The 27,065-nt window shown below is 37.2% G+C and overlaps 1 protein-coding gene across 20 annotated transcripts in view; it reads left to right on the forward strand.

Moving 5' to 3' along the window:
- RXFP1 (relaxin family peptide receptor 1) overlaps positions 1-27,065 on the forward strand; it is a 124,735-nt gene that overhangs the window by 53,639 nt on the left and 44,031 nt on the right. For 15 of the 20 annotated variants that reach the window (XR_012435190.1, XR_012435191.1, XR_006698356.3 and 12 more), the window contains exons 3-6: positions 11,042-11,140; positions 17,019-17,124; positions 22,827-22,898; positions 25,733-25,804. Coding sequence is in view for 16 of the 20 variants with exons in the window: in XM_015450973.4 (XP_015306459.2) it covers positions 11,042-11,140; positions 17,019-17,124; positions 22,827-22,898; positions 25,733-25,804 (349 nt within the window). In the remaining 4 variants the exon portion in view is untranslated. Of the gene's footprint in view, positions 1-11,041; positions 11,141-16,938; positions 17,125-22,826; positions 22,899-25,732; positions 25,805-27,065 lie in introns of those variants that run through there. The other 5 variants (XM_074040674.1, XM_074040676.1, XM_015450975.4 and 2 more) reach the window with 3 other exon arrangements.

Below are 27,065 nucleotides of genomic sequence, written 5' to 3' on the forward strand. Positions count from 1 at the left end.
GTGGGTCCTGCCATACATAAGGCCTCTACTTAGCAAAGGACACCAGGCTACCCCTGCTTCCAGCACCCAGAAACCAATGTGGGAAATGTGTGGTTTCTCCTAGATTCAGCCCGAGGAGGGAAGGAAGAAAGACCCCTACACTCTGTCTTTCTGGTGCAAGTCTCTTGTTAAGTCTGGGAACAGCAAAGCTCAGTTCTTCTCTTTTTTGGTTTTCCATATCTATTGTCAATGATCAAATTTAAGCATTTAAAAATCGAATACCAAGAAATTTGACTCCCTTATTATCTGTAAACTTCTGTCTCATCCCTTTCAGGCAATGAAAGTGGTTAATTCTAGCTGCCTAGGATAGGAAAAGAGGCAGAAAGTGCAAGGAATTTAAGAGAAGGAAAACTTTGTTAATGCCCCAAAGTATTTTTCCTGTCACTGGCTTGGCACCTACTAATCCATGAGAATTAGATAAGCAGTACTTATTTATGGGTGTGATGGTGATGATACATATTTTCAAATAAGATTATAAGAATGTTTGAAGTATGTCAAGCCCTTTTAAAATTTTCAATTGGTCCTGCCTTTAAAATTCTGGAACATTAATTATTCCATCATTTCCAAAGTACGACTTATACAGCTATCAGAATGATGGCAATGCCAGGTGGTTTGATGGAGACATTAGCTGTTCTCATTTCAGAATATTCCACTAAAGTTGGTGGTTTGTCTTGTTTTCAAGATAAAAACACAGAAGGATACACATTACATGCCTGTATCAAAATATCTTATATACCCCATATATATATAGACTGACCATGTACCCATAAAAATTAAAAATGTAAATAAAACACAGGAGGAAAAGTGACGTGGGTCATAAATATGTGTATTAATGTATAATCATGCATTGCATTTTCAAAATTTTCTGGTTTTCTATTTATTATTCTCAAAATAACATTCCAAATACCTAAGTAGCTGAACCCTAGGCTTTTCTGAAAATACGGACCTAGCTTTAACCTCAAATTTGTTTATTTGTGTTTATCTAATGCTACTTAAACTATGTATGGGTTACCACCACAAAGATTTTCCTTTCAGAACACTTCCTCCTATATGGGACAGAGAAGGTAATTTGTTAGCAGCCTCAGTTTCTTTTAAAAGATGCCCAGGATTATGTCATATCCTTTGATTTCCATAAAGAGTTGCCTCCAAAAGGTATTGAGACCCCAGAAAAAGGTATATGTATTCTGTCCTGCAAACTGCTGTTGTTGTTAAATTCAAAGAAACTCCATACAGTTTGATGAATCCTCTGCCTGGCCAGCCTGCATTCCAAGGTTTACTCCGGTGGCCTAGGGCACCTCTGCTCTTGCAGGTAATAATCTCATTTTACTTTATGAGCAAAAGATCTTCCACCGTGTTCCATGAATGAGTACTGAAAATTGAGTAAATGTGTGAGAATCAGAAATGCTCCACTTTAGGGCCAGACATGATGGCTCATGCCTGTAATCCCAGCACTTTGGGAGGCCGAGGTGGGTGGATCACTTGAGGTCAGGAGTTCGAAAGCAGTCTGGACAACATGGTGAAGCTCTGTCTCTACTAAAAATTAGCCAGGTGTGGTGGCGGGTGCCTGTAATCCCAGCTACTCAGGAGGTAGAAGCAGGAGAATCACTTGAACCTGGAAGGCGGAGGTTGCAGTGAGCTGAGATCATGCCACTTCACTCCAGCCTGGGTAACAGGGTGAGACACTGTCTCAAAAAAAAAAAAAAAAGAAAGAAAGAAAAAAAAAAAAAAGAAAAGCTCCACTTTGCATAAATCCAAGCCTTATAAATTAATCACTTATTCATTAATCAATAAGCATGTATACTTATTAAACTATCAGATTTAACCTTTCATTTTCATAAATGATCATACCATTTAACATGACATCATCACAGTCTGGCCTTGCCTCTGACTGAGACATAAGTCTCTCAACCAAACATCAAGGGAGCCCTGGAGCGACCCTGCAAATCGACAGGAATGTTTCTGAGGACTACCTGCATCTGAGCCACCTGGGGCGCTGTGAAAGCTCTGAGTCCTAACCCCCCACCCCAGAAATGCTCATCTAATAAGTAGGAGTAAAGCCCAGGAATTTGCATTTTTAACAAATACCCCAGAGGAATATCAAACCAGCTTAAGTTTTGAAATTATTCACATCCCAGTGGAGACAATTTTATTATCCAATTCATACCAGTGAGAAAATGATTAATCTAAATCAGAAGTTTTTAACTTTGGCAGACATCTAATCACTTGGAAGGCTTGTTAAAACACAGATTGCTGGCCTCCCGGGTTGCAGGGTTTCTGATTCGGTGCATCTGAAGTAAGGCCCAAGAACTTGCTTTTCTTTCAAGTTCCCAGGTGATGCTGCTGCTGGTCCCAGATCTACACTTTTGAAAACCACTGATCTAGACAGATAGTCTTCTTGTGCAAATCCAAAAGCAAATATATTTCAAAATGTACCAATAGGTGTCACGTAGAAAGAGTTAAACAAAATTAAAGCTATTTCTTTATTGCCCGAGTTCTCGTTTCATCATACCAGCATGCATTATTAATTCCAAGTGAGGATAGAGGATGCAGCATTTCCCAAACATATGTTACCATAGAACTCTCTTCTCAAGGATACTCCTGAGAAACTATTTCAGAAAAACCTGATAAAGCACTATCACAAGTTAATGCATCCAAGAAACTTGGACGTTTCCTGTCCCCAATCAAATCTCATCCCCCAGTGCCAATGCCAGGGGAATCTAACAACATGGGGGAGAGAGATGCCTTCTCCAGAATGCAGATTGGTATGCCTAACCCACTTTTCCGTAAAACTAAATGATAACTAATACTTGGTACAAGTGAAATCATGTTTATGCATTTTATGTACTTTAAACACTTTATGAGGGCTAGTAAGAGCTAGATTTCAATGATATTAAAAGTACCTTATGACACTTTGAGCTGGATGATAAAAGAAAAAAAGATAAAAGTACCTTAGTAGTCACTGAGGTATACAAAAATACATAGGTAAAAAAGATTTTCTACTATACTCTCATAAGGAGATAAAATATATACATCAATAAGCATAGCATGAAGCAAATTACAATAAGTATAATAAGACAGTTACAAGCAAAATGTCCTTAAGTTGGGGGCCACCCACATTAATCTTATTTGAGTGTCTTAAACTACTTGATGGTCAACATCCAGCAACTTTGCTTAAAAGAAATACACTCCGAGTCACAGGATTTTATGTGACTAAATTCTAGCTGTCCTCCAATGCAATGTGAGAAGGACCCTAGTTGACTATGGCAAATCCCATAATGCAGTTCTTCCAGAACTCGCTTTAAGACTCACCTAGGCCACTTATGAAAAATACATATTTCCCAGACTCCATGCTGACCAAATAAATGAGAGTCTCCAGTGGAGGAGCCTGTAAATTTGTGTTTTTGATAAATGCCCCAGCTCCCAGTTTTTATTTCAGCATAAGGGAGACTGAGCTTTCTCTGAAGTGTCTTTAAGGACAGAAATCCAATCATTCAGTCAGTCAACAAATATTTAGTAAGCTCATGCAGCATGCAAGACCAGATTTTTCTTAATCTATGTTTTTAAACTTTATTTACAGCATGTCTGTATGATTTTTAGCTAAAAAGCTCTTTTTTAGTAAAAATTTTTTTTTTATTGGTGCAGTTTTTACAACACTACCAATACATACTGGAAACCATATCCCCCAACACAGTATTCTCTTCTGTGCAGTGCTTGTTCCACTACCGTAGACTGCCTCAAGATAAATCAGAGAATAAATTTCATCAGCATCATTACTGAAGTATGAAAAACCATTCTCATCACTGCCCTATACGTCCTTAAAATATAAAGGACACGGAATTTAAAATATAGAAACACATATACCAAAAGCTGTTTTCTTTAAAATGCTAACTCCCCAACTTTGCAATTTTGGCAACATTTCCCATGTTCTGTGTTTCTGCCTTCTGCCTTCTGGTGGGAGGAAGTAATGGGTAGAAAGAGGAAAATACTTTGGAAAGGCAGAAAGAAAAGTGAAAGCTGATTACTAAAAGGCTTGTTTGTTTGATGATGTTGCTATTTAATAAACACAAAATGTATGCTGTGACTTGGGGAAGAATTAGCAAGTTTGTCCTATTTCTTCCCGCTAGCCTAAAATACCTACTTCCATCCTGACATCATCTTTTTCTCCTCCTTACTTATATTTCTTCTGTATGCGTGCGTGTGTGTGTGTGTGTGTGTGTGTGTGTGTGTGTGTGTGGAGAGAGAGAGCAGAGAGAAGATACAATGCAGTAGAAAACCAGAGAAAGAGAGCAGGATTAAGAGAGAAGAGAAGCTTAAACTGCATCACTTGAATCTGTTGGACTAAAATGTTACAACTGAGGCCACATACAGTGTGCCCCTTAAAACGGAAGAAGGGCAAGAGAGCAATGGTGAGGACAAAGGATTAGGAAATGGCACATCGCCCATGGTTTTAAGCATGGCATTATCTAGTAATAGTAAAAAAAAAAAAAACCAGCAAATTGAAGTTGTCTATTTGTAAAAGCTCAGTTAAATATAGGATCTGCTAAAGAAGCAGAGTGAAAGAAAATCAGCATCTATGGCAGTCATCCAGCCACATCTCATGAATTTCATAGCAGCAGTGAAACATCACCCACAAAACGGCCCCGTGTTCTGGGATGCTGTCACTTCACCTAAAATCCGTCACTGATCCTGAGGTAGGTGGATGTGGCAGTCACCGGAACATGAACGTGGCGCACAGAGTGAAGCGAGAGCCTGGTAGCCTGCAAGGTCGAAGCCTTCAGACCTTCGCAAGCCCCCTTCTCACTCACCTTCTGCAGATATGCACGAAAACTGTTTATATGAATACTCAAAGCCTCAACATACTCTGACCTACCTACTTACATGCTTTATTTGTAGCATCGATAAACATACAACCACTCATAACACTACTATGTTTTTGTTAAACTGTTTTTAGTAATACCTTGATTTGCAATACATTCATTGATTTCATAAAGAAAAATCATGTGAATTTAAATTCCAGTTAATAACAACTTCTGGTTGTTATTTAAATAAACTTTTTTATAATTCATACAATGCTGACGTAAGAGCCTCAATAACAGAAATGAAACAGACAACAGAAAAATAAGCAGCAAATAGTAATCGCTAAATACTTAAAGCTGATGTCCCACAAAAGGTGAAATTCTATAGATAGAATGTAAACTGATTAAATAATGTCTTTGGCCTAGAAAAGAAATACAATAATTATTATTTTAATTATTTAGTTATTTTTAATAAATCTATTTCTTAGTCAAGTCACCTAACCTTCTTCAGTATCAATTTTTCTATCTGCAGTATCAATTTTTCTATCTGCAGTATCAATTTTTCTATCTGGGTTTCTGCTTATATATATTTGTAAGTGGAGATGATGATAATGACCAAATAGATTTATCATGAGGATAAAATAGAGTATCCAGCACAACATAATGGGTATTTGCTAAATATGACTTCTTTCAGGGCTAAATACTAACATTCAACCTCTCTGTTAAAAGGCGGGGAATGAAAATCTCTCAAAGAATTCTCCTTATCTAAAGATATGAAACAAGTTTACAAAAGTAAACTTGCCGAAAGGTCAAAAAACTCTGTGAAACTAGGAAAGGAAGACAATCCAATGCTATAAATTTCCAAAATCTCAAAACCTGACAGCCAAGGAAACAAATGGTGATTCCGGAGCCCAGTAGAACAGAACACTTTGTAAGGCTCTTGACCCTATCCCCAGAACCCACGTGACTTTTTTTTTAGTGAAACCACAAAATTAAACTACACTAAATTTATGGGTTCAGAAAAAATGCACTGCTTTGTTCACCCTCATGAGATTCCACTTGAACTCCCCAAATTAACTAAATGTCTAATCATTTTTCCACCGTACTTTAATCCAATTGATTCAATCAGCCTCCCCATATCTATCATTGTTAAATGGAAAAAACTAGAAACTACTCTGGGTATGTTAGACAGAAATTAGGTAAGCAGAATCTTCTCAGAAGGGCTGGAGGAGTGGGTGTAAACAAGGTCAACATCCATGCTGTTAGATCCATCATGGCTGCGACTGACAATGGAGACAGCTGCTGCTACCACCCCCAACTCAACTGCCTCTCTCGACACCCACAAGGCTGGTAGTACCTGAAATCCCCTTCCACGATTGCTCCTATGTCTCTGTTTTAGACAGAGCAGCAAGAAAATGACCTTATACCTCTCTTCTTACCAAGATACATGTGAGTGCATCCCAAATCCTGGCTCTACAGGAGGTGTGAAATGTCGTCTGAAGTTTTTCAGTCTCTGCTGCCCAGAAAAACACCAATGAAGTTGGGTCAGTCTACAGCATATTCCATGACAGGTTCCTTGCAGTTGTGCAATACAATGGCTGCCCCTCATGATCTGTTCCATTGGTGACTCAACATTTGCATGCATTTGCCCCTCAATTTCATTTAGCCTAGGTCAGCATTGGGTTCAGATTTCAGTCGACAGTCTAGCAAAACTACTGCTTGAGCTAACACACGGAATCCAGAAACTCCAGGAGGTCACTGTATTAGTCCGTTCTTAGTCTGCTATGATGAAATACATGAAACTGAGTGATTTATAAAGAAAAGAGGTTTAATTAACTCACAATTCCACATGGCTTGGGAGGACTCAGGAACTTACAATGGTGGCCAAAGGCACCTCTTCACAGGGCAGCAGGAGAGAGAATGAGGGCCAAATAAAGGGAGAAGCCCCTTATAAAACCATCAGATCTCATGAAAACTCACTCACTAGCAGGAGAACAGCATGGGGGAACACGCCCCCTGATTCAATTATCTCCACCTGGTCCCACCCTTAGCACGTGGGTATTATTACAATTCAAGGTGAGATTTGAGTAGGGACACAGAGCCAAACCATATCAGATACCCAGATCAATTAGCTTTGCCCAACCTAAAGCTATATTTCTACTTCCTGGTCTAATGCTTGTAGAAACCATTCCCATGCAAATTCCTTGGGTTTCTGCTTATATAAAATAGCAAAATCTTTCGGTATGTCAGTCTTCTCCAAGTCCAATTTGTGTTCTGCAGCATGCTGGGCTCTGACTCCACTTATAATAGGTTGAGAAGCAAAGAAGCCTGGTAATGAAAGGGCCTGAGGAGAGTTGGAAACTTATTTACCTCAAGTAAAGTAACTCATGTGTCTTCAAACAAACTACTACTAACCTCATCAGACAGGAAAGGGGAGCTGTTTTTGCTTGCAAGGGAGATTTTGTGGGAAGGGGATTTAGAGTGGTCAAATTCAACTGAACACACACAAATGTCCCAGTGCAATTCACAAGGTCCCTCTCGCCTTGTTGTGTTCTAATGTTCACTTAAAAGATACGACAAACTGAGCACAGTAGCCCACACCTAATCTCAGCACTTTAGGAGGCCAAGGTGGGAGGATCATTTGAGGCCCGGAGTTTGAGACTAGCCTTAGCAACACAGGGAGACCCCCATCTCTACAAAAATAAAAAATTTAGCTGGGCATAGTGGTATGCATCTATAGTCCCAGCTACTCAGGAGGCTGAGGTGGGAGGATCCCTTGAGCCCAGGAGTTTGGGGCTGCAGTGAGCTATGATCGCACCACTGCACTCTAACCTAGGCAACAGAGTGAGACCCTGTCTCAAAAATAAAATAAAAAAGTTAATGATATGACAAAATGTGAATTCAACTTACACTGTAACTTAACAACCCATAGGATCAGATTCTGTATAATGTAGAGATACATCAGTCCTGAGCTAAGGCCAGAAGAGACAAAAGATTATCTGAGGGTAGTTCTATCACCTAGGCTGGAGTGCAGTGTGCGATCTCAGCTCACTGCAACCTCTGCCACCCCAGTTCAAGTGATTCTCACGCCTCAGCCTCTCGAATAGCTGGGACTACAGGCATGTATCACCATGGCCGGCTAATTTTTGTATTTCTAATGGGGGTTTCTCCACCTTGGCCAGGCTGGTCTCGAAATCCTGACCTCAAATGATCTGCCCGCCTTGGCCTCCCAAAGTGCTGGGATTCCAAGCATGAACCACCATGCCCAGCTGTTTCCTTTCTTTAATCGCTCCAGAGCTATTTCTTCTGCAGTCCCACTTCACAACCCTTGAAATTTCTCATTCTCATTCTAATGATTTATCATAGCGAGAACTTTGCCAGAGCCTAGCCTTCTAGCAGACACATCATTCCAGGAAGCCATAGCAATAATTTAAGTGACTTCTTTCTGTCACTGTATACCATTAATTATGAGAGTCCCATGTTCTAATAATAACATGATTGCCGTTATCTGTAAGAAGAAGTGGAATAGATAACCCATCCAATGTTTCCATCCTTGAGATGTCTGAGAGTCTGTTATCTGTAACCCCTTCTGGAAGGAGGAAACAGAAACCACTCTAGATATTTTTGGGAAAGAGAAGCTTAAGAAAAAAAAATATATTTATACAAGAAAAAATGTGTTTGTAGAATCATTTTAAAGGCTGCAGAAGCAGGAGTCAGAGGTAGGGAATATACCACTGTAGTTGCAAGCCCAAGATCAAGAAGCATCTGCTTCTGTCACAACTGCTACTGCTAATCATCTCTACATCCATGCAACTGGGAGCCTGAGGCTGACTGCAGTAACCGCCCCAACTACCACTAGATATCCTTCAGGCTGGTGTGTACAAACCTCAGGTCTTACAAGAGTGCATCCAATTGGTGGAAGCTTATCTATAACAAGAATCCTGGCTGCTTGGGGTCTGGAAAACATATATTTAAGTTACCAACTTCTAAAGAATACGAAAGCATTCTAAAGTGGAGGTAGAATAAAGGAGGGGCAAACATTCACAAAAGCCACCACAGTCTCAGGAAGTTTTAGTCTCTATTTGGCTATATATGCTGAATCTTTCAAATCTCCTCCTCCTCCTGTTTATCTGCCTAACATATCAACTGATGCGTGTATTAAAGGTTGGGCAGGCACCTTGAACTTGTTCCTGGGTGTCCAGGGGCTGGCATTTGCTGGTTTCTGGGGTGTTGTCCCTTGTCCACGAAGTTACTGGTGGCCCGCTAGAGTCCCATGCAGAAGTCTGCAGTGGCTCATGCCTAATAATCCCAGCACTTTTCAAGGTCAAAGCAGGTGGATCACCTCACCCCAGAAGTTCAAGACCAGCCTGGGCAACACAGCAAAACCCCATCTCTACAAAAAAAAAAAAAAAAAAAAAAAATTAGTCTTGGTGGTGCAACCTGTAATCCCAGCTACTCAGGAGCCTGAGGGAGGAGGATCACTTGAGCTCAAGAGGGAGAGGCTGCAGTAAGCTGAGATTGCACCACTGCACTGTAGCCTCGGTGACAAAGCCAGACGCTCTCTCAAAAATATTTTTTAATTTTTAAAATTTTAAAAGAAATCAATACTAGACTTACTACTAACTTACAGAAACAGGACAAACTTTTATAACTTCACTCTCTGTTCATATGTTTGGGCATCCTTAGGGAGTTGTCTGGCAGCATTCAGGAAAAAATTTAGAAGGTCTAGAGAAGATCCCATACAAACCCCTACCAAGAGAATGAAGGCTTGTACCGTGTGCAGAGATCTCCAGAGAAACTGCTTCTTCATCCCTGTTCGCTAGTCCGCTCTATCACATGCTTGGCTGCGCTGCCTCTTATGTTTAAAAGTAACTAAAAGATCATTAGGAATTTGGTGAGAAAAATTGTCTTCCTTTTACCCCATGAATAAAATCGATTTTTTAAAAGTGACATAGGGGCTTAAAATACAAATACGAAAATATAGAAATATATATAAAAGCACTCAGAGAATAATCACTTTAGATACCATGGTGCCTTTCAAAAAAGAAAAAGAGAAAAGAAATGAGATCATGCCAGTCATGTTTTCTTTCTTTCTTAAAAGTTAATCAGCCAGGCACGGTGGCTCACACCTGTAATCCCAACACTCTGGGAGGCCAAGGCAGGTGGATCACCTGAGGTCAGGAATTCCAGACCAGCCTGGCCAACATGGTGAAACCCCGTCTCTACTAGAAATACAAAAATGTGCTGGACGTGGTGGCGGGTGCCTGGAATCCTAGCTACTCGGGAGGCCGAGGCAGGAGAATCACTTGAGCCTGGGACGCAGAGGTTGCAGTGAGCCAAGATAGTGCCATTGCACTCCAGCCTGGGCTGCAGGAGCAAAACTCCGTCTGAAAATATATATATATATCATAACATAAAAAAAGTTAATCATCATGGCTGTCTAGCCATGTTTATACATCTCCAACATCAGTTTTAGAGATTGAAGAAGATGTAGGGAAACATAATTATTGTAAAATGCTAAGAACAGTGTGCCATATTTGGCTATGTTTCTTAAAATGCGGTGAAAATATTAATTGCTTCAGGAACACCTATAGTGCTTGTTAAAAACAGAGAATAGTCAGGGCGTGATGGTGCACGCCTGTAATCCCAACACTTTGGGGGGCCGAGGCAGGCGGATTTGATGCCAGGAGTTAGAGACCAGCCTGGCCAACATGGTGAAAATCCCATCTCTACTAAAAAAAAAAGAAAAATTAGCCAGACGTGGTGTCAGGTTCCTGTAGTCCCAACTACTTGGGAGGCTGAGGCAGGAGAATCACTTGAACAAGGGAGGTGGAGGTTACAGTGAGCTGAGATCGTGCCACAGCACTCCACCTGGGCGACCAAGTAAGACTCTGTCTCAAAAACAAAAAACAAACGAAAAAAAAACTGGAGAATAGCTTTGTCATAATTTACTCCCCCCAAATTTTTTCAATCTAAAGAATTAAATTAAATTTAAAATGGTGACTAGGGAGCCCATCTCAGACCTGTAAAATGAGAATCTCCAGGTGGGGGTCCACAAATTCACATTTGTAGCAAGTTTCCAGATAATGTTTATCTCACTACATTGGAGAACCACTGGACTGTTTTAAAGAGAGGACCTATTTCCCCACAATATAGCAGAATATTTCTGTTTCTTGAACTTTTCTGTTCTCTGATTTTTATTTTAGGAGACAACAATGGATGGTCTTTGCAATTTGACAAATATTTTGCCAGTTACTCCAAAATGACTTCCCCATATCCCTTTGAGGCAGAAACACCTGAATGTTGTAAGTAATCGGAGCAGTTATTTCCTTTTCCATGAGTTCATAAGATACCGTTGTTTAAAAGTTTGATTCATCATTAAAAAAAAAGATTGCATCTCCATCTGAAATCGTTTTTAATTAAAGAAACTTCAAAATTTTTAAGAGGTCAATTATAGTTTTCTAACTGCAAACTCTATTAAATATACAACTTTCACTAGGAAAATTTATTTCAAAAAAGACTCAGGGATCTTAAGTGTAAAAGTAATAAATGGTGTCAGATATTGTTTTGAACAAAACCAATGTCAGTTAGTCAAGGATGTTCAAGAATGGTATTTTATTTGAGTTCTCTTTTCACAATCTTTATGAAATGTGATGTAAAGAAAACAGAGAAAGTAGAGAGGGCAGAAAAGCTGTTTGGATTTTAATGTTTGCCAGAAAAAAACTCTTCTGAGCTGCAAAACCCTTATTCATTATAACCCACTATGTTCAGTCATGCACTGAAAACCTACAAAAACACTGGAGGGGTGTGGAAGGGTATAAACCTGAGGATTAACTATAATATTTTAGATCAGAAAGATATATGAAAATAACTCCTCTTAAATAAATTTTGTGTGTTCTAATAAATTATGCAAATGTACATCTGTGCCTTGGAGCTGTCATTTTGACCCTAGCTTTTCAAAACCTTGGTTAAAAAGCAAGGCATATTTGCTATTCTTCTGACATTCCAGACATGGCTCCATATCACAGCCTCTATACGACTGTTCTTTCAGAAACTTTCTCCCATGTGTCTTCTTAGTTGGTGACCCTCACCTTATTTAGGGCCCTGTTCAAATCAAGGAAGCCTGCACTGATAACACTGTATAAAACAGCAGCGTCCTCAGCCCTCCCCTCGTTACTCTATTAGCTTACTCTGTGTTATTTTCCGAAGTGGCACTATCATAATTGCTGGCAGTAGTGGTGTTGGTTGTGGTGGTGTATGAATTATCTCATCAGATCCTAAGCACTATGACAATAGGTACTTTGTTTGACTTTTTTTTGTGTGTTTTTTTTTTTTTTGGCTGCGCTTCTAGTGCCTAAAATAGTGCTTTGTACATAGTGAGCACTCAATAAATTATTATTGAAGTCTTTATGGGAGGCTACAGATAGGATGTTTTGTTTTATTTTTCATCTTTGTATCTGCCCAGGAACATACATATTCCATGGATGGATTATAGTTACAGTAAAACTCAGTTGAATTTTTAAAGCCCAGTTGAATTAGTATATTTTTAAACATATATTTTTTATAATAATTTTTCTTATAGCTAAAACTTTTAGTTTTTTAGCTAACAATAAAAACATTCACAGAATTTTTGCTGGGTGTTAAATTCATGGTTTATTTTTATCCTTTTTGATCTTGAAGCATGCCAGATTAACAATATGTCTGAGTAATTGAGGTTTTATTTATGTAAATGTTATATAATAATAACTACATTTTAATAACAAATACTTAGGTAGTTATTTTATAACATTTTTCTAAAGTTACATTATCATAAATTATGTCTTTAGTCATAGATAAAAGCACAATATATTATGTAGACAATGATTTAACTATTGTGTAGTTCAATAATTTAAGAGAGTAAAATTTTACACTGTGAGTTCTAGAAAATACATGTTTATACAGATAGTGACAGTTTACCTTTCGCTAGCCCTAGTAAATGTTAATTATTCAATTCTCATACTCATCACGTTTTCTGTTCTCTGTGTTTTGTACAACTTACATCACTCCCATCTTCCCAAAGCATTATCTGGGCAGCTTTGAATGGAAAACAGTCATGAATGAGCAATCAATGGCTATTCACTACAAAATGGTAGAGAGGTGACTAAGAGTTTATTTTAGACAAATTTTATGTCATATATTTAGTTAGTTTCTTCATATCACCTGGCAATGCCAGCTCCTCCTCTGTTCTTTTTTTTCTTATATAGTGCCTTCCCAGTCATATCCTTTTCGTAAAACCATTTAAGATGAATAGGTAATGGCCTCATATCAAATACTAGTGTCAAATTAGTAGATCAACAAAATATGAAATATTAAAATGTAAGGATTGTTGAAGTCTATATAGGAGGCTATAGATAGCCTGTTGTAAATATAAGGTTTTTTCTCTTGCAAAAATTATTTTTTAAAAAAAGGCATAGAGGAAGAAATACTTATTTTTTTCTTTATGTTCTATCATAAATTGTAAAGTCTAGCTTTTTAAATTTTTAATATTTTTTGTCTTCACTACTCAAATTAGGTTAATCAAAAACCACTAGCAATCCCCAGTTTAAGGGGATAGATGTCACTCTTGTGAGGTTCACGGGGTACTCAGCAATCTGTCTCAGCATCATGCCATTATTTAGAGGAAGACCAAATAAGTTGTCCATTAAAAAGCTAAAAATTGGCTGGGCACAGTGGCTCACACTTATAAACCCAGCACTTCGGGAGACTGAGGTAGGAAGATCTCACTTGAGACCAGGAGTTCAAGACCAGCCTGGGCAACATAGTGAGACCCCAATCTCTCTAAAAAAAAAAAAAATTAAAACTTAGCTGTGCTCCTCAGGAGCCCAGGAGATTGAAGCTGCAGCTGTGATTGAGCCACTGTGCTCCAGCCTGGGCAACAGAACAAAACCCTCTCTCAGAGGGGGAAAAATAAAAGCAGCTAAAAGTTTTTGGGAAAGGAGAACGTTAATAGATATAATTTAACTGGTAAGTTTTAAAATAATGAATTAAACCATGTTGTCTCAAAATAGTTTTTTTCTTTTATCATATATTTTCTTTTTATTTCTTAATTTTATTTATTTATTTGTTTGTTTGTTTGTTTATTTATTGAGATGGAGTTTCACTCTTGTTGCCCAGACTTGGGAGTGCAATGGCATGATCTTGGTTCCCTGCAGCCTCTGCCTCCCAGGTTCAAGTGGGTCTCCTGCCTCAGCCTCCCAAGTAGCTGGGATTACGGACATGTGCCACCACGCCTGGCTAATTCTGTATTTTTAGTAGAAATGAGGTTTCTCCACGTTGGTCAGGCTGGTCTTGAACTCCCGACCTCAGGTTATCCACCCACCTCAGCCTCCCAAAGTGCTGGGATTACAGGTGTGAGCCACCGCACCTGGTCTAGTTCTTAAATTTTAATTGAATCTTTTAATACCTCATTTTATTCCCAAAACGATTTTCAGCAACTAGCAATTAAAATACAGCTACTAAAAGCCTTAAACCATTAACATGATATAAAAGACAAAAGTTCAGTGGTGAATGGAAAGCAAATGACAAAGAAAAATTAAGAAAATCCTTCCTGAGAGAAGTTCAGTGACTTCATCCAAAGCATAGTTATGAATTTCATAGCCATTAAGTCCAAGACAGAAAATAATGGCTTACATAACTCTCATAGTTTGTAAAGCAAAACAAACAAATGGGGAAAAACCAGACAAGTCAGCAAGAGAAATATATTTTTGCCTGATCCTGCACCTTGGAAGACGTTTGTCACAAGTATAATTACATAAAAGGAATGAGGCTATGTAATAAATGTTGTATTAAAAAAAAAAGAAGTAATTTTTTTCATCAGTACTTAACAAAAACAAATATATAATTTAAAGTTATTTAAAGACAATTTGTGGGAGGGGAGTGTAGCTAATAACTAAATATATTTTTCAAGATTGTAAACAGGGTAAAAATAGAATGGCAAGTGTAGTGTAAAACTTGCAGTTAAAATTGAATTTAAGGTTCCTAGTGTCCCACCTTGTTTGAAGCAGATTATTATAGGAATTGATTGGAAATTAAACTGAACAAAGCTTATAATCATTTTTTGACTAGATAAAATAATGTGTGGAATTCACATTATTAAAGTCATCTCTAAGAGCAATATCATGGAAAATATAATACCTATAATGAACCAATAAATTTAAAAATTTAAGTTTAAAGGATTTGAAAAGTATAGAGATTTAGAAATCATTACTTACTCAACCATAATTTGACCATTCAGAAGCTACCAGCATTAACTTGCTACTGCATTACTTGTCTTTTTTTGTTTTAACATAGTTGAAATTTCCTATACAAACCATTTTTATCAAATTTTCAATTAGCATTTCAGCATAATCAGGTATCCATATTACCACAACATCTTTTAAAATATACCATATAATAGTATATTTTGTAAGTGACCTAATTTCCTTAATCATTCCTTGGCTGTTGAATATTTACGTGTTGTTTTTTCATTTTTCCCTATTGCAGATAACCCTGTAATCAATATATATGGATTATCTTAATTTAGTCTCTTTATATGAAAAAAATGCACTGGGGTTAGCGCTAATTTGACTGCCCTCTGTTTCTGACCTTCCTACTTCATTCTCCAGACCTTCATCTTCCTTCCCAACCTTCTCCATCCCATCCCCACAGCGTACACATAGACTCACATGAGATATGATTTTAACTTAAAGAGACAGCATCAGTTTTTAGACATCCATGACCAAAGTGGGTACTTGCAACTATAAAACTGTTTTAAAGTTCTTGGCAGATACTCTGTTTATATTAAACACTAAATCTAGGTTATGGTCCTGATCTCTTGTAACCCTGAAAAGAAGTCTCTGGAGATATTTGGGAGGAGAGGAAGAACACATGTCACCCCATATCTGAGCCAAAAAGCTCCTCATGAACAGTCATTCACAGAGGTCTCCGCTTAGCCACTGAGACACTTGCCTGCTCTCTGCAAGTTTCACCATAAAGGTCAGAAACTGGAAGCCTACAAGCAGAAAGCTCTCATAGACAGTTTTGTTTGTCCAATATTTTTAAATGTTTTCAGTTAGCTAATATCAGTTTTTAAATAGATAGTCATATATAAAACATTGTATTTCTGGCTTCTTTGAGGAAGTTGGTAGACGTAGCTACACATGTTCCTATTCTAATATGGCAACAGATGGGAGAAGCTGTTGCACTTGGACATCTGGACACAGTCTACAGTGACATTGCCTGACCGCTGGAGACACTGGAGTCTGTAACCCCTGCGGTATGGGTTAGTGTTCCAGAAGTCAATGTGGAGGGGGGAAACATTTCTCATTGCTCTCAGGAATTGGCCATTCCCCATTGGAGCAGTAATCAAACTATATTTATTATCCTAAATAATAATCTCATTATTCTGTTTAGCTATATGAATACATCATTGCAAATCTCTAATAGACTTTAGATGTATTTAGATGTATTTAGTCACATCCTAACACTATCGCTACAGCCTCACAAGATGGCCAAGGTCATACACCTCATTCTCCCTCTCTTTCCAACACCCAACATCAGTGAAAATAGAATCCTAAGAAGAAAAATTGTCACTCCCATAAATAAACTTTTATTCATCCTTTACCCCATTTAAGCCAAAAGATTTTTTAAAAAACTTATTTGAAGAACTCCTGATTTAAAAAAAAAAAAAAAAAAAAACTATTGACACTATCATTTGCCTTTAGTTCTCCTCGTTCTTGCTAGTTAAAAGTGATTTATTCCTGCTTTAAAGGTTTTGATTAGACTAAAAGAAATACTTTATTTTTAAGTGGCAGTTGTAATATGAACATTAAGCCTCATCACACATTATCATGTCAATCCTTAGTGGTATAAGAGCAGATTATTTCATTCATTTTGCAATGAATGGAGAACGGTCTGCTATTTTTAAAAAATGCATGAGCTGGTAAGTGTGTGTTTCCAAATGTTAATGCTCTACCATCATTTTAAGGTTAAATTAAAAGCAAACTTTGAAACCTTAATTTAAAGCATTGCTTAAATTGCCTAGGTAACACATGATATGCTTTTGTACTAAATGATTTTCTCATAGCTTTTCATTTCTTTCTTTTCATTACCCTCCTCTTCCTGGCCCCTCATGTCATCATGCCTTACCACTTCCCCTTGATTCAGTGGTCAGTTCTGTGCCAGTGCAATGTCTTTGCCAAGGTCTGGAGCTTGACTGTGATGAAACCAATTTACGAGCTATTCCATCAGTTTCTTCAAATGTGACTGCAATGTAAGTAGAAAAGAATGACTTCATCCTGACAGCCGGGTAGCACCTGTAAAATTGTATTATAATTAAGACCATATCATTATTAATAATGTATTTTTATTCCAAGATGATGTCATTTTTCCTGGGTCAGGTATAATTACTGATATTTATTTTGCATTTATTAAATGCTAGACCCTACCTTAAATTATTCTTTATATTAGCTATTTAACCCCTCATAATAATCCTGTGAGGTATGGAGTATCACCATATTTTATGTAAACAAAAAAAGTCATCAATTGCATGTGCTACTAAAGAAAAAATGGCTTCTAATTAAACTATTACATAGAGCTTTCCTATTACATAGAATTTTCATTTGACATTTATTGAAAGAATTCTTTTAGAATTTATTGGACCGACATTTTAATATAATCTGATGTGTAAGTTAAAAAAGAAAATAAGGTAAATTGGATAAGATATCCCCCCCAAAACATCATATTTAAAATCTGTTCTGAATCACCTTATGAGTCATAGATGTTAATGTTGTTGTTTTCTTAAGGAATTCAAACTTGCGTATGTAAAAAAAAATATCACCACAAATGGTGTGTTGATTTCTAGTACCTGTAGTGTTAGTTTCTAGTACTAATTTGAATTCAACAAACTTCAGCAACACAAACATACACATTTGACTGAAACTTTTTTACAAGAAATTAGTGGAGGACAACTATTTTAATCCAATATTTTCGCTGAGTTTCTTTTTTCATCTAGATGCCTTAGTGCCTTGTGGCTCTCACTTTTGGGTATATGAGGACAAAATAAGAGTAATTCTTGAGTTTATGAATATTGACAAGTGTTACCGTTTTCAAACCAGGCCACCTAATACAGCAATTGAAATACTTGATACATGAGGTAAGAGCTACAACTCAGAGTTCCGGTGCATAGTGGTTCCCTTGAATTCACAGATCTGGGAAGTTTACCCAATTTGTGGTAGCCAGGGAATATGAACTGAAAATATCAGCAGGGTTTTCCAAAAGAGGGAACATTTCCACTTGAACTAAGGAAAGGAAGAGCTCTTCAGTATTCTATCCTCTTCTTGCCCCACCATGGCTCTTTCTCATAGCAATTAGTCCTGCTAGAAAAAAGTAATAATCCCCCAAAAGAACCTGAGGTCCTATGGAACACTTCTCTGATTTAAATTCTAACTGGAAATTCTGGGTATAAGAATTTATGAATAGTCTGGACAACACAGAGGCAGTCCATCACTACAAAAAAATAAAAATTAGCCAGGTATGATGGCCCACACATATAGTCTCAGCTACTTGGAGGCTGAGGCAGGAGGATCACTTGAGCCTGGGAGGTCAAGGCTGCAGTGAGTTGTGATCAAGCCACTGTACTCCAACCTGGATGACAGAGTGAGACCCTGTCTCAAACAAAAAAAAAATAATTTATGATAATTGCATTCTATTTTCAGAGAAAAAAATCAGAATCCTTCTCCACCGCTGTATCAAATTACTAGAAAATCCAAATCAAAGGATATTCTGATGCAGCCAATTTCGTTTTTCATTTTCCCACGAGTAAGATTTGAATCCATTCTTTAACAATTCAACCAACATTTGTAAAATAAAGAACAGAGGCAGAAAGCTGGAGGAATGGAGGGGAATAAGGCAACGGCTAACTAGAGAGGGCATGCCTCACACAAAGGGTAAATCATTGAATTAATTCCCATTCAATTTTTAAAAGTGTCATAATCTAATATACACATACATACATAAAGAGATGTGGGCAGAAAACGGTGACCTACCAGTTTTCAACCCCTGGTATAAACAAAAAACTGGGACCAGGTCCTTGTAAGTGACTGTCTGCAAGAAGGCAAGAAAGGAGGAGTCAAAGATGACTCCAAGGTTTCCGTTCTAAGCAACGGTGTGATCAGAGAATGGGGAGACTTGGTGGCAGTAACTGAGGAAGATTGGGACTCTGATGTTAGATGTTTTTTCCAATGTGAGATTAACAGGTCACTCAGTGTATATCTCCAACAGGCATTTGGAGATATACGAATAAAGCTCAGGAGTTTATGTCTACAATTTTTTTTATTTTATTTTTTGTTCAAAAAATAGCATTCTCTTGTGCTTTAGGTTGAGCCACTTGATTCCAGTTGTCCATTTATACTTTTCTTCTGCAGAACACTGGCTTAGACTCATACCTAGTCCCAGTCTGTTTGTTCAGTTCCACACAGAAAAAGAACTCTATGATTTATAGCAAATACATTAAAAAGTAAATATCAAATTTCATTAGTCAGTTCTTTCCAGACTTTGAGTTGGAACTGTTATAGGGAAATATCAGAAGAGGACTGAACCATATATAAGTATCAAAGAAGTTAATACTCCCAGTAATGTTTATTGAAGTTGGGATTTTTTAATAATTTCACATAAATGCTAATGAACAAAATGGGCAAACATAGATAGATATGATTATTTTTACTTTTTTCTAGCTGGATAAACACTAATTTTGACTATTTGAGACTTGACTTTAAGATCCTGGAATTTAATCACTAGAACTATATGATCTAATATGAAGAAGTTCCTTTATAAAAACTAGAGCTAGCTTTGACAATAATGATTAAAATAGGCCATTTCTCTCCCACACACACACAAACACACACAAACACACACTCTCTTTGACTCTGTGAGCAATCAAAGTTGGAATGTCAAATTTTTAAATATAAGGATTTGTTATAAAGTATTTTGGGTTGTTCTATTCAATGAGAGTAACAGCATCTACCTCTTTCTATCCCAGTAGGATATTGTGAAATATAGAGAATGTTATTTGTCAAAATATTTTATGTCATTTAGAAAGAAGTAACCTATAAATCCTAGACACTGTTAATAAAAACCCAACTTTGTAAGTAACATTACTTAGCAGTCTTTCAATGTGCCTCACTTTCCTCTATAGTAACTCTCCTCCTTCAAGTGCAATTAACCTCTTCCTCTTGGGTTCTCTCATAGAACCTCACTTGTGTCTCTTTTACGTATACTAAACATTCTTGCTTATGCTATAGTGAGTCGGGTCCTATTATCTACCTGAAAAAGGAAAATGCCATGGCCTATATATCCTCCAAAGTTCCTAATAGAGTCTAATAATCCCTAAATAAACGTTATTGAAATGAATTTATAAATAAATACAATAAAAACAAAAGAAGTTGGTTGCCTCTTTAGCCCTGGGCTGTAAGACTGAAGTTATTATTCAAAGAAAATTCTCTATTTATAGATAAAGCATAATTTGTCCAAATACAATATACACTTCTTAAAAGCAGGTATTCAACATGTGCAAATGGCAGGCATTTGACACGTTTTTTTTTTTTTTTTTGAGATAATCAATGAATGAATGAACACTTTTTTTTTTTTTTTTTTTTAAGACAGTCTCACTCTGTCACACAGGCTGGAGCTCAGTGGCGCAATCTTGGCTCACTGCAACCTCTGCCTCCCAGATTCAAGCGATTCTCGGAACACATTTTTTAAGAACACACTAAACTTTCATCTATATCCTTAAACTCAATTTTGTTTGTTTGTTTGTTTTTTGTAAACATACAGGGTCTCACTGTGTCCCCCAGGCTGGAGTGCAGTGGTGCAGTCATAGCTCACGGCAGTCTTGACCTCTGAGGCTCAAGTGATCCTCCTGCCTTAGCCTCCCAAGTAGTTGAGACTACCGGCATGCACCACCATGCCCAGCTAATTTTTTAAATTGTTTGTAGAGATGGTGGGTGGATCTCACTGTGTTGCCAGCTGGTCTTGAACTCCTGGGCTCAAGTGATCCTCACACCTCACTCTCCCAAAGTACTGGAATTATAGGTGTGATCCACTGTGCCCAGCCAAATCCAAATATTTAACAATTTATCATGACACAATATGAACATTTAAACAGGGCATAAAGCAGCATTTGGAATCTAAGTCAAGTCAGAATCATTAGCAGAGAAGAGATCCTCTATTAGTTAATATATACAAGGAAATAATATTTGGTGACGGCCAGCAACTGAGAGTAGTTTCAAGAGGGAATTACTTGTTAATCAGCCTTTGGTATTATTTATTTAAAAAGCCACTAAGTGTCTGATATGCGTAGTCTAGAAAAGTGATTTTTAACTTTTTTTCTTTCATTATTGTTTCCCTTCCCTCAGGAAGCCTTTTTAGACTTTTTTTTTCTATTTGTCCCCTCCTGTGAAATTTTAATACTACAGATATTATATATATAATAATACAGTATACTGTAGTATACTACAGACGTACTACAGGCTCAGTGGCTCACGCCTGTAATCCCAGCCCTTTTGGAGGCCGAGGCAGGTGGATCACGAGGTTCGAGACCATCCTGACCAACATAGTGAAACCCCGTCTGTACTGAAAATAAAAAATTTAGCCAGGTGTGGTGGCCTGTGCCTGTAATCCCAGCTACTCAGGAGGCTGAGGCAGGAGAATCACTTGAACCCGGGAGGCAGAGGTTGCAGTGAGCCAAGATCGTGCCACTGCACTCCTGCCTGGGCCACAGAGCAAGACTCCGTCTCAATAATAATAGTAATAATAATAATACAGATATACGATATATGTTCTTGTGTATATCTGTGCATTATACATTTAAAAAGTTAGATTTTTAAAATTTTTTTTTTACTTCTTTAAGAACCAATTCTCACCTTCATTGAGAGTACATGGTCTTCTAGACTCTAGAACAGTGTTTCTCAAATTAGGTTCCAAAAATGTGTTCCAAAGAGTCCAAGAAACTTTTTTTTAAGAAGGATTCATCACCAAGTTTAAGCAACACCGCTTCAAAACCTAAACATTGTTAGTGCATATTGTATAAAACTGTCTTAACCTGAGTTAAGTTAACCTCCAGACAATGCAGCCTGTTGCTCACTTATTAGTATCTGCTCCATGGTACTATATAATGATAGTACTAATAATATATTATTAGATACCATCTAATCCAAATCCCTCGTTTCACAGTTAAAGAAACTGACTTGGAAATGTTGTGTGTGATTCATGCCAGGAACCCCAGCTACACTGGTTTTTGATTTTTTATTGTTTCATTTATTTTGCTTTTTCTACATTACATTGCTGTTCTAAAACAAAAACTTAAGGGCTTGGGACCTTTCCAGTACAACCACAATTACACGGATCTGGTCTGTGTCAAACTGCTTATTAAATTGTGATACAAAAGAAAATCTTTCTTTACAACTTCTTAGAAGTTGAAATGGAATCACTTACTGAATAAAGATGATCCATTTATAGGTACCAATTGATGTTTTCCTTCATTACTAATTTTAAGGTGGTGGAATGTGAGCAATGAAATATTGAGAAATACAATATTTAATTTCTGGAAAGTGTTTTTTAAACTGAAAACACTCTTTTTATTGTCACTCAGAAACTGAGATGCCTTCTAATGTTTATTAAATACAAATAGGAAAGAAAAACATAACTGAAAATCAATTTTTTCAATTCTTTTCTTTAACATTTTTGTCAGAATTTCAGTCATAATCAAAATTTAAGAAAATATGAATAGCTTTAATAGTGCAAAACTAACAGCTAGACCTCGTTCAAGTGATGTGATAAATATGAGAGAGATAATCATGAAGCAAAATGTTTCCTGAAAGCTAGTACTAAGGTAAATAGTTTATAATTATCCCTATTGTTGTAATTTAAAAGTAAAGAAAAAACAACTTTAAGAACCAAAATTTACATTTATTTCAGGTCACTTCAGTGGAACTTAATAAGAAAGCTTCCTCCTGATTGCTTCAGGAATTATCATGATCTTCAGAAGCTGTAAGAAAATATTTAATTCCTGGTACTAAAATTAACTAGCATATTTGGGCATATCTGTTTCTTCTCGCTTCTGTGAACACCAACACTATTCCACAGCTTATGTCTAATCCCTATTCAGGGAAGTAGTTAGCTGTTAACTGAAGACTTCCAGGTAGCACTTTTTTTTTCCTGAGTATTTTAGAAACCATTCTAGAAAAATTTCAAACACCTGTTTCCAAAGGAACTGGAACATGTGTGCCGTGAATCCTCCTACCACACTCCCCCAAAATGGAGATACTTAGAAGCTTTTATCTCTGCATTATTCTGGCATGGAACACCTCAGTGCTCATCTTAGAGAAAAATGTAATGATCTTTTGCCAGATCTACCATCAAGAAAGTGAATAATTTTCTTCCATGTGTTTTCAAATTCATTCTCTACCTAAAATAGCAAGTCACTGTGGGTTGAAACCGCTGAGCATGTCTTGGAGACTTGATTCCGTTTTCACATCTGCCTTGTGAGTTGGGTTTTATTTTGGCCTTGAGTAGCATCTGACAGGTTAGCTTCCCTTCAGAACTCCCAAAATCCATACTAGCCCACGTGATGTTTACCTGTTACTTAGGTCAACTTTGTGACTAAATTATGTTGTCCTATGGTGAATTGTTGGGTTTAGATACTCTGTACGTAAATCACACTAAGAAATATCTCAGGATTCATTGTTTCATTTTTATACCAATAGAAATTGGTTCTTGTTTTGGTTTTCCAATAGGGAAACCTGATAAATTAATATGTATTTGTACATTTTTAAAGCTAACAGATGGAAATTGAGTGGAATCAGAAGAAAAATTAACCCACTTCCTTCAGTGAAATGTTCTAAAAACCCAGATAGTCTGCAGAAATATTTATTTCATATTTGAAAATAGAAATTCTAATAAAAATAACTTTTCAAAATTTCATTCTGAACATTTATCAGTCAAAAGAGAATTTATCACAATTAGAACTGACAAAACTTCAAGAGTACACTGACTTATGCTATTTTCTGATTTCTGGAGACTGAAGAATTTTTCTGTAGCATCACCTTATGTCCACTTGATGTAAAGGAGCTAGACTACAAATCTAAATATCAAAATTCAGATTTATGTAATTCAGTGGCTTAGCATTTTTGCACAACAAACATTGAATTAAATCTCTTTTTTGAACTAACCACCGTACTAATGTGGATGAATTAATTCCTGAATGACCAATTTGTTCCATATAACAAAATTATCAAAATAGCCTAATTATTTAAAAATTTCTAATTAGTTATTAAAGTCTATACCTTTAGACCTCCAGGCAATGCAGTCTATTCCTTAGTAGATCATTATAGTGCTAGAAATAAACAAACAAATACGTGATAAATAAGAACCATTCATTACCTACTACATGATTGGGCCCACAGCATATCAGGTTCAGTTGCATAATAATTATTTTTTAAGAGACAGGGTCTCACTCTGTCATTCAGGCTGGAGTGCCGTGGTACAATCATAGTTCACTGCACCCTCAAACTCCTGGGCTCAAGTGATCCTCCCAACTCAGACTCCTAGGTAGCTAAGACTACAGGCATGTGCCACCACACCTGGCTTTTTTTTTTTTTTTTTTTTTAGAGATAGGATCTCACTATGTTGCCCTGCCTGGCTGTTCTCAAACTCCTGGTTTCAAATGATCCTCCTGCCTTGGCCTCCCAAAGCTCTGGGATTATGGGCATAACCCACTTCACCCAGCCCATAATAAATTTTATAACATTTCACAATCAAAGTTAGATGTTCTTGCATGTTGGAGAAACAGGGTACTTTTCAGTCAAAATTTCTAATTAACTGAATGTTTGCTCATATTGATTTCTTTGTTATTGCTTCTAAAAGTTATAACAAATTACATACAAACTTTCAGGACACTCTAAAGAACAGTGGTGACCTGCACTCAGAACAAGAAGGCAGCCTTGAAGTCCTTACTTTATCATTCCCATAGTCTGGGGCAAGTACACGTGGAAGTGCAAACCTTTGTGTGTGTGCAGTGATGCAATAGCGTGTACTCTGGTACCCATTTCCTTTGACCTCCAGTTAACTCAAGGTCGTATTTTCAGTATTACTTCAGTTAACTGTGTAAGCCTGCATTCTTGTCTTGACCTTCCAATCTAATTTATATTCTTCTAGTCCTGATTATTTTTATTTATGTGTTCATCTTTTGCCACTTTTACTCCTTGTAAATTTCCCCCAAACAGTTTTTGGAAGAAGGTTTTGTTATCAAACTAATGAGATCAAAATTGACTTGGGTGACAGATTTGTGATTAACATAGAATATGGTTTGGGACATTAAAAAACATCATGCACTTTTAGGTTGGCTAGCACTGTCTTGAGCACTTAACAAGCTTAAAGAATTATAACAAGGCCTGTATTAAAAATCTGCTTCTAGACTTCTGATTCATGGGGGCTTTACTATGTGTTAACATTTTATTTCTAGAAAATTCAAATAGTAAGCTTTGGCTGTTATTCATTCACCTTTACAACTAGAATTTCGAAATACAAGCCAGCCTAATTGTACATAAATTTAATAGAAACATGAAGTGACATGATATCTGGCTTCACTAAATTATTTTGTAATGTTTACCTTTTTCAATTTTTAAAGTGTTTAATTGTCATCAAATATACATAACATAAAATGTAGCATCTTAACCATTTTTAAGTCTACCTTCAGAGGCATTAAGCACGTTCATATTGCTACACTACCTACCATCACCATCATACATCCACAGAATTATTTTTGTCTTGCAAAAGTGAAACTCTGCTTCATTTTTTTTTCTTTTTAATAATCATTTTCACAGGTACTTGCAAAACAATAAGATTACATCCATCTCCATCTATGCTTTCAGAGGACTGAATAGCCTTACTAAACTGTAAGTACCAGTGCGAATTCATCTGCCCATTCCACGGTAGTCTGACAGCCTAGACTATTCCAATCCAAACCAGCCTCCCTGTCTATGACAGTCCCAAGGATCCATGCAAGGGATGCTAAAGGCGCAGTAGAGCACCGTGGCTAAGAGTGTGGGATTGTGAGTTAGACAGGCTTCAGTCTGAGTCCTGATTGCCTTACTTACTAAGTGTGTGACCTTGAGCAATTTATATTCCTTTCTTTTCTTTCTTTCTTTTTCTTTTCTTTTTTTTTTTTTTTTTTTTGAGATAGAGTGTCTCTCTGTCACCCAGACTGGAGTGCAGTCGCTCAATCTCAGCTCACTGCAGCCTCTGCCTCCCGAGTTCAAGCAATTACCTGCCTCCGCCTCCCGAGTGGCTGGGATTACAGGCGCCCGCCACCACACCATCTTGTCCAGGCTAGTCTTGAACTCCTGACCTCATGATCCACCGGCCTCAGCCTCCCGAAGTGCTGGGATTACAGGCGTAGGCCACTATGCCCAGCCAATTTATATTCCTTTCTAAGCATAAGTTGCCTCTACTATAAAATACAAATTATAATAGTTCCTACCTCTGGGATATTGTAGGAAACAAGAAAATCTGTGGGAAGCATTAGGCACACTGTGCCTGACACATACTAAGAATTCAATGTACATTTGCCCTGGTGACAGGAGTGATGACTGAATGAACTTAGACAAAGTAAAAGCCTGATGCAGCCAAGCAGGGTGGCTCATGCCTACAATCCCAGCACTTTGGGAGGCTAAGCCGCGAAATCCCTTGATTGCTGGATTGTACTACTGCACTCCAGCATCCAGCATGAGCCATAGACCAAGACCCTGTATCTAAGGGAAGAAAAAAAAAAAAGCCTGATGATGATATTTGTGATGAAGAAGAAAAAACTCAAAGACTTCTCTAGTTAATCAGTTATTCTTTTTTCACTAATCCCACTTTTACAAATACATGAAATACTGTAAGGTTAAAGAAATAAAGCTTTTTGTGGTAAAATATACGTAATCTAAAATTCACCATTTAACTATTTTTAAGTAGACAGTTCAGTGGCATTAAGTACATTCACATTGTTATGGAACCATCATCACCATCCACCTCTAAAACTTTTTCATCTTCCCCAACTGAAACTCCGTATTTGTTGAATAATAATTCCTCATATCTGTCTCTCCCCATTTCCCCCTCTCCCCAGCCCCTGGCAACCATCATTCTATTTTCTGTATTTATTAATTGGCTACTTTA

Source organism: Macaca fascicularis, chromosome 5, assembly GCF_037993035.2.
Source record: "Macaca fascicularis isolate 582-1 chromosome 5, T2T-MFA8v1.1".
NCBI classification, from domain to species: Eukaryota; Metazoa; Chordata; class Mammalia; order Primates; family Cercopithecidae; genus Macaca; species Macaca fascicularis.